General features: G+C 37.9%; 1 protein-coding gene across 3 annotated transcripts in view; it reads left to right on the top strand.

Moving 5' to 3' along the window:
- The window catches only part of INVS (inversin), a 233,030-nt gene that overhangs the window by 136,763 nt on the left and 81,545 nt on the right, over nt 1-14,722 (top strand). For all 3 annotated transcript variants that reach the window (XM_007498992.3, XM_001364441.4, XM_056805897.1), the window contains exons 4-5: nt 7,665-7,838; nt 12,090-12,257. In XM_007498992.3, the coding sequence (XP_007499054.2) occupies nt 7,665-7,838; nt 12,090-12,257 (342 nt within the window). The remainder of the gene's footprint in view (nt 1-7,664; nt 7,839-12,089; nt 12,258-14,722) is intronic.

Genomic DNA, 14,722 nt, shown 5'->3' with positions numbered 1-14,722 from the left:
CATCACAAATAAAGGGGTCTCTGACCTTTACGAGGTCAGATGGCATCTCCATTTATGGGACTTCTCCAACCAGAATATTGGGGATGAAAGAGCCAATCTTTAGATCAGCTCCTTTTTCTTATCTGCCTCTAGTAGAATATGAGCTTCTGAGTTATTTTTGTCTCCTTGCCCCTAGCATCTAGCCTACTACCTGAGTAGGTACTTAATAAATGTTTGATGAATGGAGTGGAATTGGATAGAGATTCTCCTCTAGAGGTACCCAAGAAAGTTTCCTCTTTAGACCCAAATATTCCCTATATGGACCATCTTCTGGCTCCAACTGATTGGCTGCTCTTCTTGGGACCCTATTCCTTAACTATCCCTCATTCCTATCCTCCTCTTCCATGAGGAATCTAGGTAACTCTCTTTTGGGAAAGAGATAGTAAAAATTCTTCATTCCAGGAGGGTCTAAAACCATATGAGGAAATTGAGGTCAAGTGTATGTAATAAAATGATTTATCCAAGGATACTCAGCTAAGAAGTAGCAGAGCAAGGATTTAAATCCATGCCCTCTAACTTCAAATCTATTCCCATTTCCACTGTACCAGATCTGAATTTCAGCTTTGACTCAGTTTCAGTCCCTAAGAAGCTAGGAATTGGAAAAAAATCTAAGGGAACTGGGGCAGGGGGCGTTATATTATAAACTTACAGATTACCTTTTGTTTCAGTTATCTGATGTTGAGCAGCCCACTACCAGTCCATTTGTTTTTCTTGGGATATTGACATTTGATAACAGAATTCTACCCACAATACACTCTCTTTCCCACATCCCACTCCTCAAATATTCTCACCTTAACTTCTACAGTCGGAATCATAGCATCTCTGAGGTGAAAGAGGTCTTTTAGTGCCTTTATGTTTACACAGTAAATACTTAATAAAGGTTTGTTGTCTTGTTGATTAACTCAACAGGAAATTCCTATAATAATATCCCTGAGAAGTAGCTATCCAGCTTCTGCTTGGAGGTTTTCAACTTATGGGGAGCCTCCAGAAGCAAGAGAATTTCTGCTTTTGGAATAACTTTTGGAATAGGAAAATTGCTCTTTCTAACAACTTGAAATATATCTCTCTGCTATTTCTGTTCTTTGTTACTAATTCTGCTTCCTGGGGCTAAGCAGAACAAGTTACATCCTCAGAGATGGCTCTCACTAGGTCTTTAAGTTTTCCATGTGAAATGTATTCATTTCTTTCAACTCACTCTCCTATGACATGCTTTCTATGCCCTTCACCATCCTTGGTTCCTTCTTTTGGACATGCAACCATTTGTTAATGATGATAGTAGTAGTCTCAGAATTGGAAGAGCCCTCAGATCCAGTACAACTCAAAGTGGGCTTCCAAACTCTTCAAGACCTTCAGGATCAGGAAACTCACTACCTAATAATATTGATAATGGATGTGATAATGATGATGGACTTGATCTAAAGTTTCTTACTTGAGCGTAGACATACATAATGAGTTTATCTCTTTGGAGTTGGGATGGAATAGGAAGAGCCTGATCATGGGCATAGTTCTCCTAAGCCATTAAATAACATTTTCATATGCCTAGCCTTCATTACTTGAGCTTCTATAGCATAGATGTCCGCTAATGGACCATAGTCACCTATTTGACAACTTCTAAAAAGTAGAAGGAACACTGTTTACAGCTCCTTGAAATTTTGATTCTTTGTCTATCCTGGACCAAGTATCTCTTGCCTCTATGACCCTAGATGGAAATTCCTAAATTCCAGGATTTTCTTGGCTATTGTTTTTAGCAATGATTTCATGCTGACCCCATGGCTCGGATAGTTGACCTCTGGCTTCTTATTCATCCATGTTATTTGATAGCTCCTTTGCCTCTGACTTGGGCTACCTGAACTTAACCTTTTGACTGCTTCTGGCTTCTGGTATGTTTTGTGATATTGAAATCACTTTAAGAGACTGATATGTATTAATTTAAGGTCGCCAAGGAATTCACTTATGTAATTCCAAAATGAAACACTCAAGTCAGCTGCCAATTTTTTATGATGTTTTTAATTACAACAGGAGGAAGAAAGTATGAGAGAGAGAGAGAGAGAGAGAGAGAGAGAGAGAGAGAGAGAGAGAGAGAGAGAAGGGAAAGGGAGAGAAGGAAAGAGGTTTAACTCAGACCCCACTCTGGCTCAGGCTGAGCCAAAGCAGGCTTTAAGGCCTTGGATAGCCAAGGCAGAAAAAGGGTATCAGTCCTTATCATTCACATGACCAATCTGAAGGAAAGCAGGCAGGGGGGGGGGGGTGTCTCCTCCAACTCCACCTCCAAGCACCAGCCTCAAACTGACTCTAGCCCTCTTCACAGGAAGTCCCAAGAACTCCAGAGGCTGTTCTCTACCTCACTTCCTGCATTTCACATGTGCAATGGTGGCTCTAGCATGACCTAGGACCGCCCAAAGGTCTGTCCTTTTTTTTGTACATGTCTGTTGAAGGCCATATTGTCAAATAATTAAATCTTGAGTTTGATGCAGCCCTTCCTAATCTTGTTACACTGAGTAGGGTGGAGATTGTAGACCTGATTCTGTTATACCAAGTATCTCTATTGTTATTGATCAGGAAATAGCTAAATCAGATCTTCTAAAGAATGGTCTGAATAGGGTGGAATAGTTTTGAAATTCACAGTTTATATTCTTTAATCCTCAACTCATTCAAGGATCTTCCTGTAACCTGATCCTACCTGACCATCTCTATCTTGCCATGCTCACACTTTTATCATAATGTACATTTCCCAGATATTTTTGTTGAAAATGTTTTAAATAGGTAATCTCTGGTATAAATGGATAGTCATCAATATAGACTTTCTTATCTTTAAAGTGCTTCAGGTGTTCTTTCTTCTTTAAAAGTAATGCCTGTCCACAATAGACTTTGTGCTTCTTTTCATCTATAAAGCTGATCTATAAAAATTTGTCACAGTATTTCTGTATATGTACTAGTAAGGGGTTCAAGGCAAAAATCTTTGCCCAACCACAACTCCCACTGACTTATACATCAGCAGGATTGCAGTGGTTAAATATCTTTTAAAGGTCACGACGAATTATTTTATTATCTTTGAAATGTTATGACCAGAAAGGTCAAACCTGATTTCTGGGTATGAAAAGTGCCCCATTGATTTATTTGGTTTTCTTGAGTACTTATTGCTTTTTAGAAGAAGGAGATGGCAAGAAATTTGGAACAGGGTGCCCTCTTGAGGAAATTTTTTCATTTCCCCTTGGCTCTCTTTAAAATGAATAATCTCAATAAATGAAGCTCAAATAAGCAAAATATAAAGAACAAATGAAAATCACCAAATGCCATACATCTGTTTTAATATCAAAACAGAGGCAAACCCTTTATAAGCTATTAACTGAATTTTTCTTATACAGGCAGTTGAATCATTTTTTGTTTTCCTAAACTACATATTAAAGACTTTATATGTCTAAAATTTGAGGCTATTATATAATTCTTTATTGGTGAAAATAAAAATCTATAAATCATACTTGATTTCTTTATAATAACAAAACCATAAACAGTTTACTTCAGAAAACAGTTGATTACTTTGGGATTTATGCTAGTAAATCTAGAATGTTTTCAAAACAGACAATTTCAAATAAAGGGAATTTCCTAGATAATAAAAAAGAAGGGGAAAAATTGATCTTTTATCCCCTTATTTTTTCAGATGCCTGAAATAAAGATAGTTACCTCCAACCAAATAAACTGTATGTAGGGATCAGCAACATATTTTCCAACAACCCCCATGTCCTCTCTCCATATCAAGGTAGACTTCATCCCAGCTTATATTTTTGGATCAGTGCTAGCCCTAAACAGGGGAGCTATAAGGAAAGTTACCTCAATATTTCTCTAACTATGTATTGAGTCAGTCTTATTTTTCTAGTTCTGCTCTGATTGTCAACTCAGTCATCCCCATTATTGGGCCTTCTTCATATCACTGTATATGGGTCAATTACCTATCCATTTGGACCACAACAAATATCCTTCCAGTTTAACTATTAGACCAAGGTTAGACTTCTGCCCATCCTCCCTATGCTTAGATTGATAACAAGATGTTAAATTATGCCATAATTTTTGTCATAATAATTTTTTCTATGTATTCCTTCCTTAGATCATAAGATTTATAGCTATAAGGGGTCTTGGAAATCATTTAATCTAAGCCTTTTCCTTCCTTAAACTGACTTCTCAATCATAAATGCTTTCTGACTCCTCCATAAAGAACTCAACAATAGAACATTAACAGTCATTACAATTCTCCAATCCCTCCAGGAAGGCCTTTCATTCCCAAGGTCCTGTATATTCCTTCCGGATTTGTTGTACTCTCCTGTAATTTGGACTCCCCTAGGGGAAAATATGTCAATTTGGGGTTGATGGCAACGTTTAGCATTCTGGCAAGTCCCTCTTTCATCCCAGAGATTCATATGGGCGCTCACCTTTATGGTATAACCTCGAGTGCATAGATTCAGGATGTGAAGCATGCTTGAAGCAGCTAGAGGAGCAATGCCTGTCTCTCGTCACACTGATACCATCTGAAAACCTCATGGAAAGAATGGAGAGCAAAGTCTCTGTTTTAGCTCCCCTTGTCATGGCTCATTGTCTAAATATTTGTCCAGCTTTCAGTGCTGGAGGAAATGAAGTTATGCACCATTATCTTTTCCTAAAAAGACTATTGCTACCCAAGAGTCCCCCTTCTCTCACTAACAAGATGGATTATAGGATCATCTTCAATCTCCATGAGGTCACATCTGCCCAGGAACTATCCATCTCCTTCTAGAAGGCTAGATCCCCAAACTTCTGAACTTAGCATATGACTAGATCTATAAATGTCTCACCCATAAGGCGATGCTATCCAAGTTCCAAACAAAAGCTCATAATCTGTGGGGGAAGGGTCTAACCCTTTTGCTAGTTCCTAATTCAGTTAACTATATTATCATCTATCTTATATCTCAAAATCTTTTCTTTAAATGTAAGTTTATAGATTCACTTACAAAATGCTACATTAAGAAAAACTAAGTAACTAGAAGAATATTCACTGCTCATGGCTGGACCATGTCAATATAATAAAAATAACAATACTGCCAAAATTAACTTACAGATTTAATGGTATATCAATCAAACTACAAAAAGGACGTTTTACAGAATTCAATGAAATAATGACAAAATTCATTTGGAAAAATAAAAAAACTAGGGAAAACTGAGAAAAGATGGAAATGAAGGGAGGGGGGACTAGTACTTCTGACCTCAAAATATATTTTAAAATACCAGCTATCAAAACCATTTGGTATTGGGTTTTTAAAAGCAGAAAAGTAGATCAACGCAAAAGATTAAAAAAGGGAAAATCAGAAACAATGGAACTCGATACTCAAATGTTCAATAAACCTGAAAACATAAATTACTTAGGAAATAATACCCTATGTGATAAGAACTGCTGAGAAAACTAGAAAGCAGTCTGGCAGAAATTAGACTTATACTATAATCTACATTAAATTCAAAATGAATATGCAACCTGAATATAAAAGATCATGCCACAAAAAAAACTAGGAGAGAAGTAGATTATGTATGCCTTTCACAGCTTTGAGTAGGAAATGAATTCTTAGCCAAACAAGGGATAGCAGCAATTACAAAAGATAAAATAGATAATTTTGATTAAATTCAAAAGCTTTTGCACAAACAAAATTAAAATGCATCTAGGATAAGAAAAAGAAATAGTTGACTGGGAAAAAAATCTTTGTATCAAATTTCTCAGATAAGGATTTGATATCCAAGATAAATAGACAACTAACAGAAATCTATAAGAACAAAAGCCATTCCCAAATAGGTAAGCAGTCAAAGGAGTTGAACAAATAGTTCTCAGAAGAATTGTAAACAATTAAAAACCATATGAGAAACTGCTCCAAATATCTAATAAGAAGAGAAATATAAGTAAAACAGTCCTGAGGCTTCTCCTCACATCTAACCGGTTAGCAATGACAAAAAGTGTTAGTAGTCAATGCCAGACTAGTTGTGGAGAGGCGGCTAAACAAACTGTGGAAAGGAACACAGAGGAGTATTAGTAAGATTGTTTCCGCTGTAGTGGGGGCAAAAGAAGAGCAGAATAGGGATGATGATTTAGTGCCTCAGACTCTCCACAACCTGAATTAAATTCACCTTTCCAGCCTGATTTCATCTATCTTTGTTTCCATAAAAGTAGCAAGAATGTGAAATTTGAAGTCTAAAGGCATTGGTTTGAATCCTCTTTCTGATACTTACTGTTTTGTGGCCAGACCAAGTCATTTGTTGTTTGCTGATCAAAAATGGTATTGGTGATCCTTGCTCATCTGTGTCTTATAAAATTATCATGAATAAAATATTTGGTAGACTCTTAAAGTATTATGCATATGTTTGCCCTTTCCCATCACCATGTCTTTCCTTGTGCTGTCCTCAATACCTGGAGTAGACTCTTCCATACCCCTATCTCTCTACAGAGACTTTCTTCTAAACCCACTTAGCTGCCGCTTCTTCCATGAAGCCTTCTTTACTTTATCCCTCTCATGTTAAAAGAGATCTTTCTTCCACAAATTTCTCTTAGAACTTTCCCCAGGTTTCCCCGATTGCCTTGCCTCCTCTATTAGATTATATGTTCTTGAAGATCAAGGTCTGTGTCTTTCTATCCCCTGTACTTAGCAGAGTGAATCAATTAGGGGGCATTTGTTTTCATAGAGAATATTCTAGAAAAATATTTTTAAATCCAATGATAACCATATTCAGAAGTCTCTATAATGAGATTTATTTTTAGCAGACCAAGCAACTGTGTCCAATACCACGAGTTTAAATCTTGGGCCCTCAAGCAAACATATCAGAAAAATCTTCCTTCTTACCCTATGTTTAGAGAAACATAAAGATGTATCCAGTAGAAAGGGCCCCACTTCTTTTGTCCTTTGAAAAGATAGAGAGAGATTGGGGCAGTTGGGTGACTCAATGAATTGAGAGCGGCTCAGAGACAGGAGGTCCTGGGTTCAAATGGGACCTCAGACACTTCCTAGCTGTGTGACCCTGGGCAAGTCATTTAACCCCAGTTGCCTAGCTCTTAGTGCTCTTCTGCCTTAGAACCAAAGACAGAAGGTAAGGGTTTAAAAAAAAATGAAAAGATAGGGATTGCTTGAATGTGTTTATGCAGCTCTTACTGGTAATGTAAGACAAAGTTCCTCTGAAAAAGGAAATTTGGAAATACAATATTTTTTTCTTTGTTCCTATTCTAATTCTCTCCCCTCTGGGATTTTTATTTCCCCATACAAAACAAAACTAACTACACTTCAGTGATCATCAGTTAATGAATAGGCTCTAAAAATTTAGCTGAAGTTTAAAATTTAAATTTGTGTAATTTAAGTTTAAAATTAAAATTTAGCTATTCTATTAGCTGTTCTGTAAGTGGGTAGAGCACTGTTCTGAATGGTACTTTGCCATGGTTACCATGGTAACTTTACCATAACTCTGGGGTTGCTTAGGGGGCCTCCACTTTGCTTCCATGTCACTAAAATGTATAGGGTTGGAGTATGTAGTGGCTAGGTCTACGAATGTAACTCTTCAGGGAAAACATTAGAGTTTATTGCTTAGCGAATTGTTGACTCATTATTATGGTCCTTTTTTTTTCCTAGGGAAATTATCGTTTCATGAAACTCTTACTCACTCGGAGGGCAAACTGGATGCAAAAGGACTTAGAAGAAATGACTCCACTGCATTTGGCAACCCGACATAAAAGCCCTAAATGTTTGGCTCTTTTGTTAAAGTTTATGGCACCAGGAGAAGTGGATACACAGGACAAAAATAAGGTAATAATGATAGTAATAGCTCACATTTATATTATACTTTAAGGTTTGCAAATGAGTTTGCATACATCTCATTTGATCCTCATCTCTATGAGATAGGTGCTTTTAGAATCTGCATTTTATAGAGGGAGCTGTGACTCGGTGGTTAAGAGTGCTGGGTCTGGAGTCAGGAAGATTTAAGTTCGAATCCAGTCTCAGACTCATCTTAGCTATGTGACCCTGGGCAAGTCACTTAACCTCCAAATGCCTGACTAAAAAGGGATCTACCAGATCCACTGGAGAAGGAAACAGCAAGTCACTCCCACTATCCTTGCCAAGAAAACCCCATGGATGGTATAGTCCCTGGGGTTTTGAAGAACCAGACACAAACAGAATGACTGAATTCCAACAAAAAAGGCTAAGAGAGGGTCAGTGACTTGCCCAGGATCAAGGAGGAATTTGAACCCAGAACTTTCTGCCTCAAAGCCTAATGCTTTATGCACTATTCCACATTATTCATGGTGATTTTTAGTAGAACACTAAAATGTAATATTCTCAAAGGGCAGCAGTGTGTCAAGATAGATGGTTAGCCTTAAAGTTAGAACAAACCTGGGACACAAATCTTACCTCTGTCAGAGCTGAGCCTTGAAGCAATATAATAATTCCAAGAGATGAAGATGAGGAGGGAATGTATAAATCGTTCATTTATGAAGCACTAATAGTCAAGTTTGGCTGAAACATAATTATGAAATGAAATAACTTAAAAGGAAACTGGAAAAATTGGAACCACACTCTGGTGGGTCTTAATATCCAAACTGAAGATTTTGTATTGTATCCTAGAGGAAAAAGAGAGCCACAAAGGTGTGTTGGGTTTTTTAAATATGGGAGTGGGATGGTCAGATCTCTACCTTAGAAGATTAAACTTTGTAAAGGAGAGTTTAGAGTGGGGAGAGAGTAGACCCAAGTAGACAAATTGATAAACTCTTACAATAGACCAGGCAGGAGGTGATGAGGACCTATATTAAGGCGGGCAGGAGACAGATTTAAGCCAAGCTGTGTAGATAAAAATGCATGGGATTTGGCAGCTGTTTGGAGATTAGGCAGAAAAGGAGGGGAGACAGCCAAGAAGGACACTAACTTGTGCATCCTGAAGAATTGTGGCTCCCACAACAGCAACCATGAAATTTGGAAGTGGGGGAAGGTGATGAGTTCTGTTTGCACAGCATGATTTTCACCTACTTATAGGACATTCAGAATGACCAACAGGTCATGGATTGAGGAAAATCCACCCGCTTTTTTTCCCCAAAATTATTTGTAATCACAACCTTTAACAAACATCTTCCAAAACAATAAGATCCAAATTGACTCCTTCCCTCCATTGCCTCCCCACCACCATTCCAAGATGGCAAGCAACTAGGCCTGGGCTATACATATATGAAAACACAAAGCATATTTCCATATGGGTTATACTCAGATCAAACTAAAATACAATACAAATAAAATAAAAAGTGAAAAACAGTATGCTTCAAACCGCATTCAGATTCCATCAGTTCTTTCTCTGGGGGTGGACATCATTCTTTATCTTAAGTCCTTCAGATGTGTCTTGGATCACATATTACTGAGGCTAGCTACGTCTCTCACATTTGATCGTCATACACTACTGCTATTCATGTGTACAACATTCTCCTGGCTCTGCTTACTTCACTCTGCATCCGTTTATGTAGATCTTAATAGGTTTTTCTGAAATCATCCTGTTCTTATCCATTTCTTATACTGCAATAGTATTTCATCACCATCACATGCCACAATTTGTTCAACCATTCCCCAAACTAACGGACATCCCCTCAATTTCCAATTCTTTGCCACTACAAAAAAAAAGTTGCTATAAATATTTTTGTACAAATAGGGTTTTTTACCTTTGGGATACAGACCTAGTAATGGTACTACTGGATCAAATAGTATGTGCAGCTTTATAGCCCTTTGGGCACTGTTCCAAATTCCCCTCCAGAATAGTTCACAACTCTACCGATAATGCATTAGTGTCCCAATTTTGCCAAATCCCCTCTAAAATGTATCGCTTTCCTTTATTGTCAATCTGATACATGTGAGGTGGTACCTCAGAGTTGTTTTAATTTGCACTCCTCCAGTCAATAGTAATTTAGAACATTTTTTTTATATAATTATAGATAGTTTTGATTTCTTCATCTGAAAATTGCCCTTTCATATCCTTTAACCATTTGTCAACAGGATAATGGCTTACATCCTCCTAAATTTGACTCAGTTCTCTATATATTTGAGAAATGATGCCTTTATCAGAGAAATTTGCTTTAAATTTTCCCCCAGTTGTTTCCCCTTTAATCTTGGTTGCATTTATAACAAATGTAATTCTCTAGAGGCTGTATTTTTTTCATTTTAAAATATTAATTTATTAAAAGACTGTTTGAGATGTCTAACTAGCCATTGGACTCCCTCACAGTCCAAACAAACACCAAAAGAATATAAGCAACTAGGCAAAATTGGGCCAAAGAGAGAAGGAGGAAAAAAAGGAATCGGCTAGAAAAGAGCACTATTTCCTCGTGTTAGGATAGGTTTTTTGATAAGGGAAACACAAGAAGGAAAAACATATAAAAATCTACTTTATTGTTTTGGAAGGGAAAGGAATAAGGGCTTAGGGATTTACTTGTGCTTATTCTTATTTAAAAAACTAACTAACTATGCTAACTAGGTTACTAAACTACAAGAACTTAACAAAATACCCAAATATCACAGTACGGGTCCAAAACCAGTTAGAGCCAGGATCTGTTGTTAGATGTTCAAGCAAGTCCTGATGTCCAAGTGAGACTGAATGCTGCCCGCAACTAGACACAGGAACCCCTCCTCAATTCAACACAAGGAAATCCTCTTCAGACCTTCCTCTGGACTTCCTCAGGAGCCCAGAAAAAAAGTCCGTTGGGGCAAGATGGAGTCTTCCCAGATCCTTCTGTTCAGGCTCCCATGTGACCCTTGTCACATGCCACTGTCAATCATACCTAGGTTTGCACTTTGTAGTTTTTGCACAGTTTTGCAAATTGCAAACCTTTCCATCCTTTATCACACTAGACACGCCAATACATGCCCTTTGTGCATCACTCAGTCCCTCCAGAGGACATACATCTCTGATTGGAAAACAAGCATGTAGGAAGTGGTCCCAGAGAACTCAACTTCCTCCCACAGGAAGAGGCAGGCCTCAGCATATTCTTTTCTCCTGGCTTTTCAAAATGGCTGCCTACCACACTCTTCCCAAGGTGGTGGCTGGACCTGGCTGATTTCATCATTCAAAAGAGTTCTTGTTTACAGATGAACCAGGAGGAGGTCTCCATCCTGCTTATAACAAAAGTCAGCCAGTCATATACCCTTAAGCCTGTTATCCTTAACAAAGACAAAAGATCTGGACAAAAGAAGGGAACCCCAACCCAATGTCATAGTCTGGGGAAGACTCTTTGTGGCTCTAAAATCAGACTGTTTCATCCTGACCCCAAGAAAGGAAAAGAAGAAAAATATTTTTTCAATAATATCCCAATCTAACATTAATTTTCTATGCATTCGTTTTATTAAGTCCACTGGATTTTGAAGCTGCGAAGTCACTGGAAACTTTTCGAAAAGTAATTTCAAGAGTGGACTTGGAAGTCAGATTTGCAGGGATTTGTTAAGTATTGAGTGGGTTGAGTGAAGTGGAGGCAATGAGTTAAGGAGTTTTTCAAGGGCTGGGAAGAGAAAGCAAGAGTCTGAGTAGTTGGAAGGATCAAGCGAAAGATTTCTAATGATGGAGAAGAGAACATGTTTATAAGCCAAATGGAAATAGCCAATGGAGTGGGAAAGCCTGAAATTCTGATGAAAGAAGGGGAGGACAAGAGATGGGATGAGATCAAAGGCACAAATGGGAGGATTTAGTCTTATTAGAGAGAGCTATCTGTAACCCCCTCAAGCCTTGAGCATCACCTTACATCTGTGTCCTAAGTTTCCTCATTAATCAACTAAGAAGGTTGAACTGGATGAACATTAAATGGTCCTTTCCAGTATTAAAACTGTGATCCTATATCATTAAGCTCATGGACAGTCTGTCGGTGATAAAGAAAAGAATCAAACTTTATCTTGTCATAAACTACATATTAATTTGTTAGCAATTGATTGCCTCTTTTAAAATAATTTTTCAGAAATAAAGTCTAGTGGTCTTTCTATTTAAAACTAAAGTTATACAGGCTTTATACCTATACATACTGGTTTTTACATTTCTAGCAAACAGCTCTGCATTGGAGTGCCTATTACAATAACCCGGAGCATGTGAAGCTTCTAATCAAACATGATTCTAATATTGGAATCCCTGATATTGAAGGAAAGATCCCACTTCACTGGGCAGCTAACCACAAAGATCCTAGTGCAGTCCACACTGTCAGATGCATTCTGGTGAGTAGATATTTCCTATTAAAATCTCTTTTTGGGGAAGCTTGATGGCTCAATGGATTGAGAGCCAGGCCTAGAAATGGGAGGTCCTAGGTTCAAATCTGACCCCAAATACTTCCTAGCTGTGTGACCCTGGACAAGTCAGTTAACCCCAATTGCCTGGTCCTTATAGCTTTTCTGCTTTGGAACTAATATGTCGTATAGCTTCTAAGATGGAAAGTAAGGGTTTAAAAAATAATCTCTCTTTTGATATTGAAGCATGCTTAATGACATTGAATTCTACTTTCCCCATTATTCTTAGAATGGTGCTTAATAACCTGAGTACAAATATATATACATATATATTTCTCCTTTGCTTCCCTAGAAGCATTTAGAGGTCAGCATTATTGTATTATTATCATTATAATTATTTTATTATATTTATATTATATTATTATTATTATTATACAATATTATTATGTGAGAAAGAAGACTGAGTAGTTTTTTTATTAGGTGGAAATGTGTGGATCCAAATTTTTAATATTTTTAAGCAACTCAATTCTATTTTCTCTCCCTCCCATTATCCCCCACATTGAAGAAAAAAAAACAAAAAGCGAAACCCTCATAACCAGTATATAGTCAAACAAAGGCCATGTCCAAAAAAATGTGTTTCATTCTGCATACTTAATCCATCATCTCTGTGAAGGTGGATAGTATGCTTCGTCATCAGTCCTCTGAATAGTGGCTGGTGGTCCTTGTGTTGATCTGATCCCAAGTTAGAGAATCATCCTTGTTGAGGAATCTTCAGCCTAGATTCCCTTAGAATACAGTACACAAGGCAGGTATTCATTAGGACATACTCCCTTTTAATATAAAGTTTCCTAAACCATTCATTAACTCCAGCGAATAATTGTGGAGTACTTATTAACTGCACTAGGTACTGAGGACACAAAGGGGGGAAAATTACACTTTGTATGTGGGGATGAGGTTTGGGGTTGGTTTGTTTGTTTTTTAACATGATCACAAGTACATAAATACAAGGCACTTTGAAGGGGGAGGATACCTGGATAGATCAGGGAAGGTTTTATGGAGGAGATGGACGGAAGCAGACCTGTGAAGGAAGATAAGAATTCTGAGACATAAAGATGAGGAGCAAACATATGTCAGGCAATAATTTCAAAGGGAGTCAGCTACAAAATCAAGAAAGAGAGCGCCCAGCCTTTCAGAAAAGAAGGTAGAAAATAGAGAGCTCTCAATATTTTTCTTTGATCAGTGGTACAAATTTAAAATCTAAACTGCCAAGTAAAAAGAAAATTTTCCTTTTGGCCTAATTAATTTCAAATTAAACAAATCTCCATTTGAAATTCCTCTGATGCTCAAAGCCATCCAAATTATGTCTTATGATATTGGAAGTGGCAGGTACCTTAGAAATATCATGCTAACCAATCTCTTCATTTATTGATAAGGAAGCTAAGACTCTTAGAGAGGTAAAGTTAATTTCCCCCAACTTACACAGCCAATCAGTGGCAGAGCTAGTGTTATCTTCTGAATCAAAGTCTAGAACTCTTCCTACTAGGGTGTGATTGCTTCTTTATAAAGAAAAATCCACAATTACCCATTTCAAAGGCGATCAAATGGAAAGCGTCTGCTAAAGGGGATAAACCAGCTGGATTTGTGATCAGAGGACACCTGGTTGCAAATCCCATCTCTTCTTTACTGGTTGTGGGACAAGGCAGTTTCCTCTTCTATAAAATGGAGATAATAGCTGCCAATGTCATTTTTGTAAAGAGGGAATGAGATAAGGGCAGTAAGGTGATGCAGTTGATAGAGTCAGGAAGACCTGGAGTCAGGAAGACCCAAATTCAAATTTGGCCTCAGCTACTTATTAGCTGTGTGATCCTGGGCACCTTGTTTACTTAACCTTGGTCAAATGGTTAACCTTGTTTACCACAGTTTCCCCATCTGTAAAATGGATTGGAGAATAAAATGGCAAACCATTCCAATATCTTCCCCCAAAAAATCCTAAATGGGATCTTGACAACAACAAAATGACTCAACAACAACTACCCCCATCCACTCTATTTTCTCTCAAGCTAGGCTGTGATTTCTTTATTGTCTGGGAGTACCCAGTGAAGAAACTCCCTCTCCTAGTGACCTTCAGCACCTTTGCTGCAACTTAGTCTTGGAGAGTCGCAAAAGAAATAATCTGACTTCCCCAAAGTCATGCAGTGTAATATATGGCCCTTAAGGGAGGTTATACCCCCATACCCTGGTGAATAGGGGAGAGGGAGAGAAGGGGTTGAGAGAATGAGAGGGGAAAAGAGGTTGATCTTCCCCTCTCTTCCTTTTGGTGAGGACAACCTGAGTTTGTTTCCCTGAGGGTCAGAGTATGTCTCAGAGATTTGGTTTGGGAGGTAGAGGTTAAGGACTGGAGGAGAGGGCTTTGGAGAAATGACCCACTGCCTCCCTTCTTGATCTCAGCTGTTGTT

This window comes from Monodelphis domestica, chromosome 7, assembly GCF_027887165.1.
Source record: "Monodelphis domestica isolate mMonDom1 chromosome 7, mMonDom1.pri, whole genome shotgun sequence".
NCBI lineage: Eukaryota > Metazoa > Chordata > Mammalia > Didelphimorphia > Didelphidae > Monodelphis > Monodelphis domestica.
Note: the sequence above shows the minus strand (reverse complement) of the source record. Positions and strands in the feature narration are given on the sequence as shown.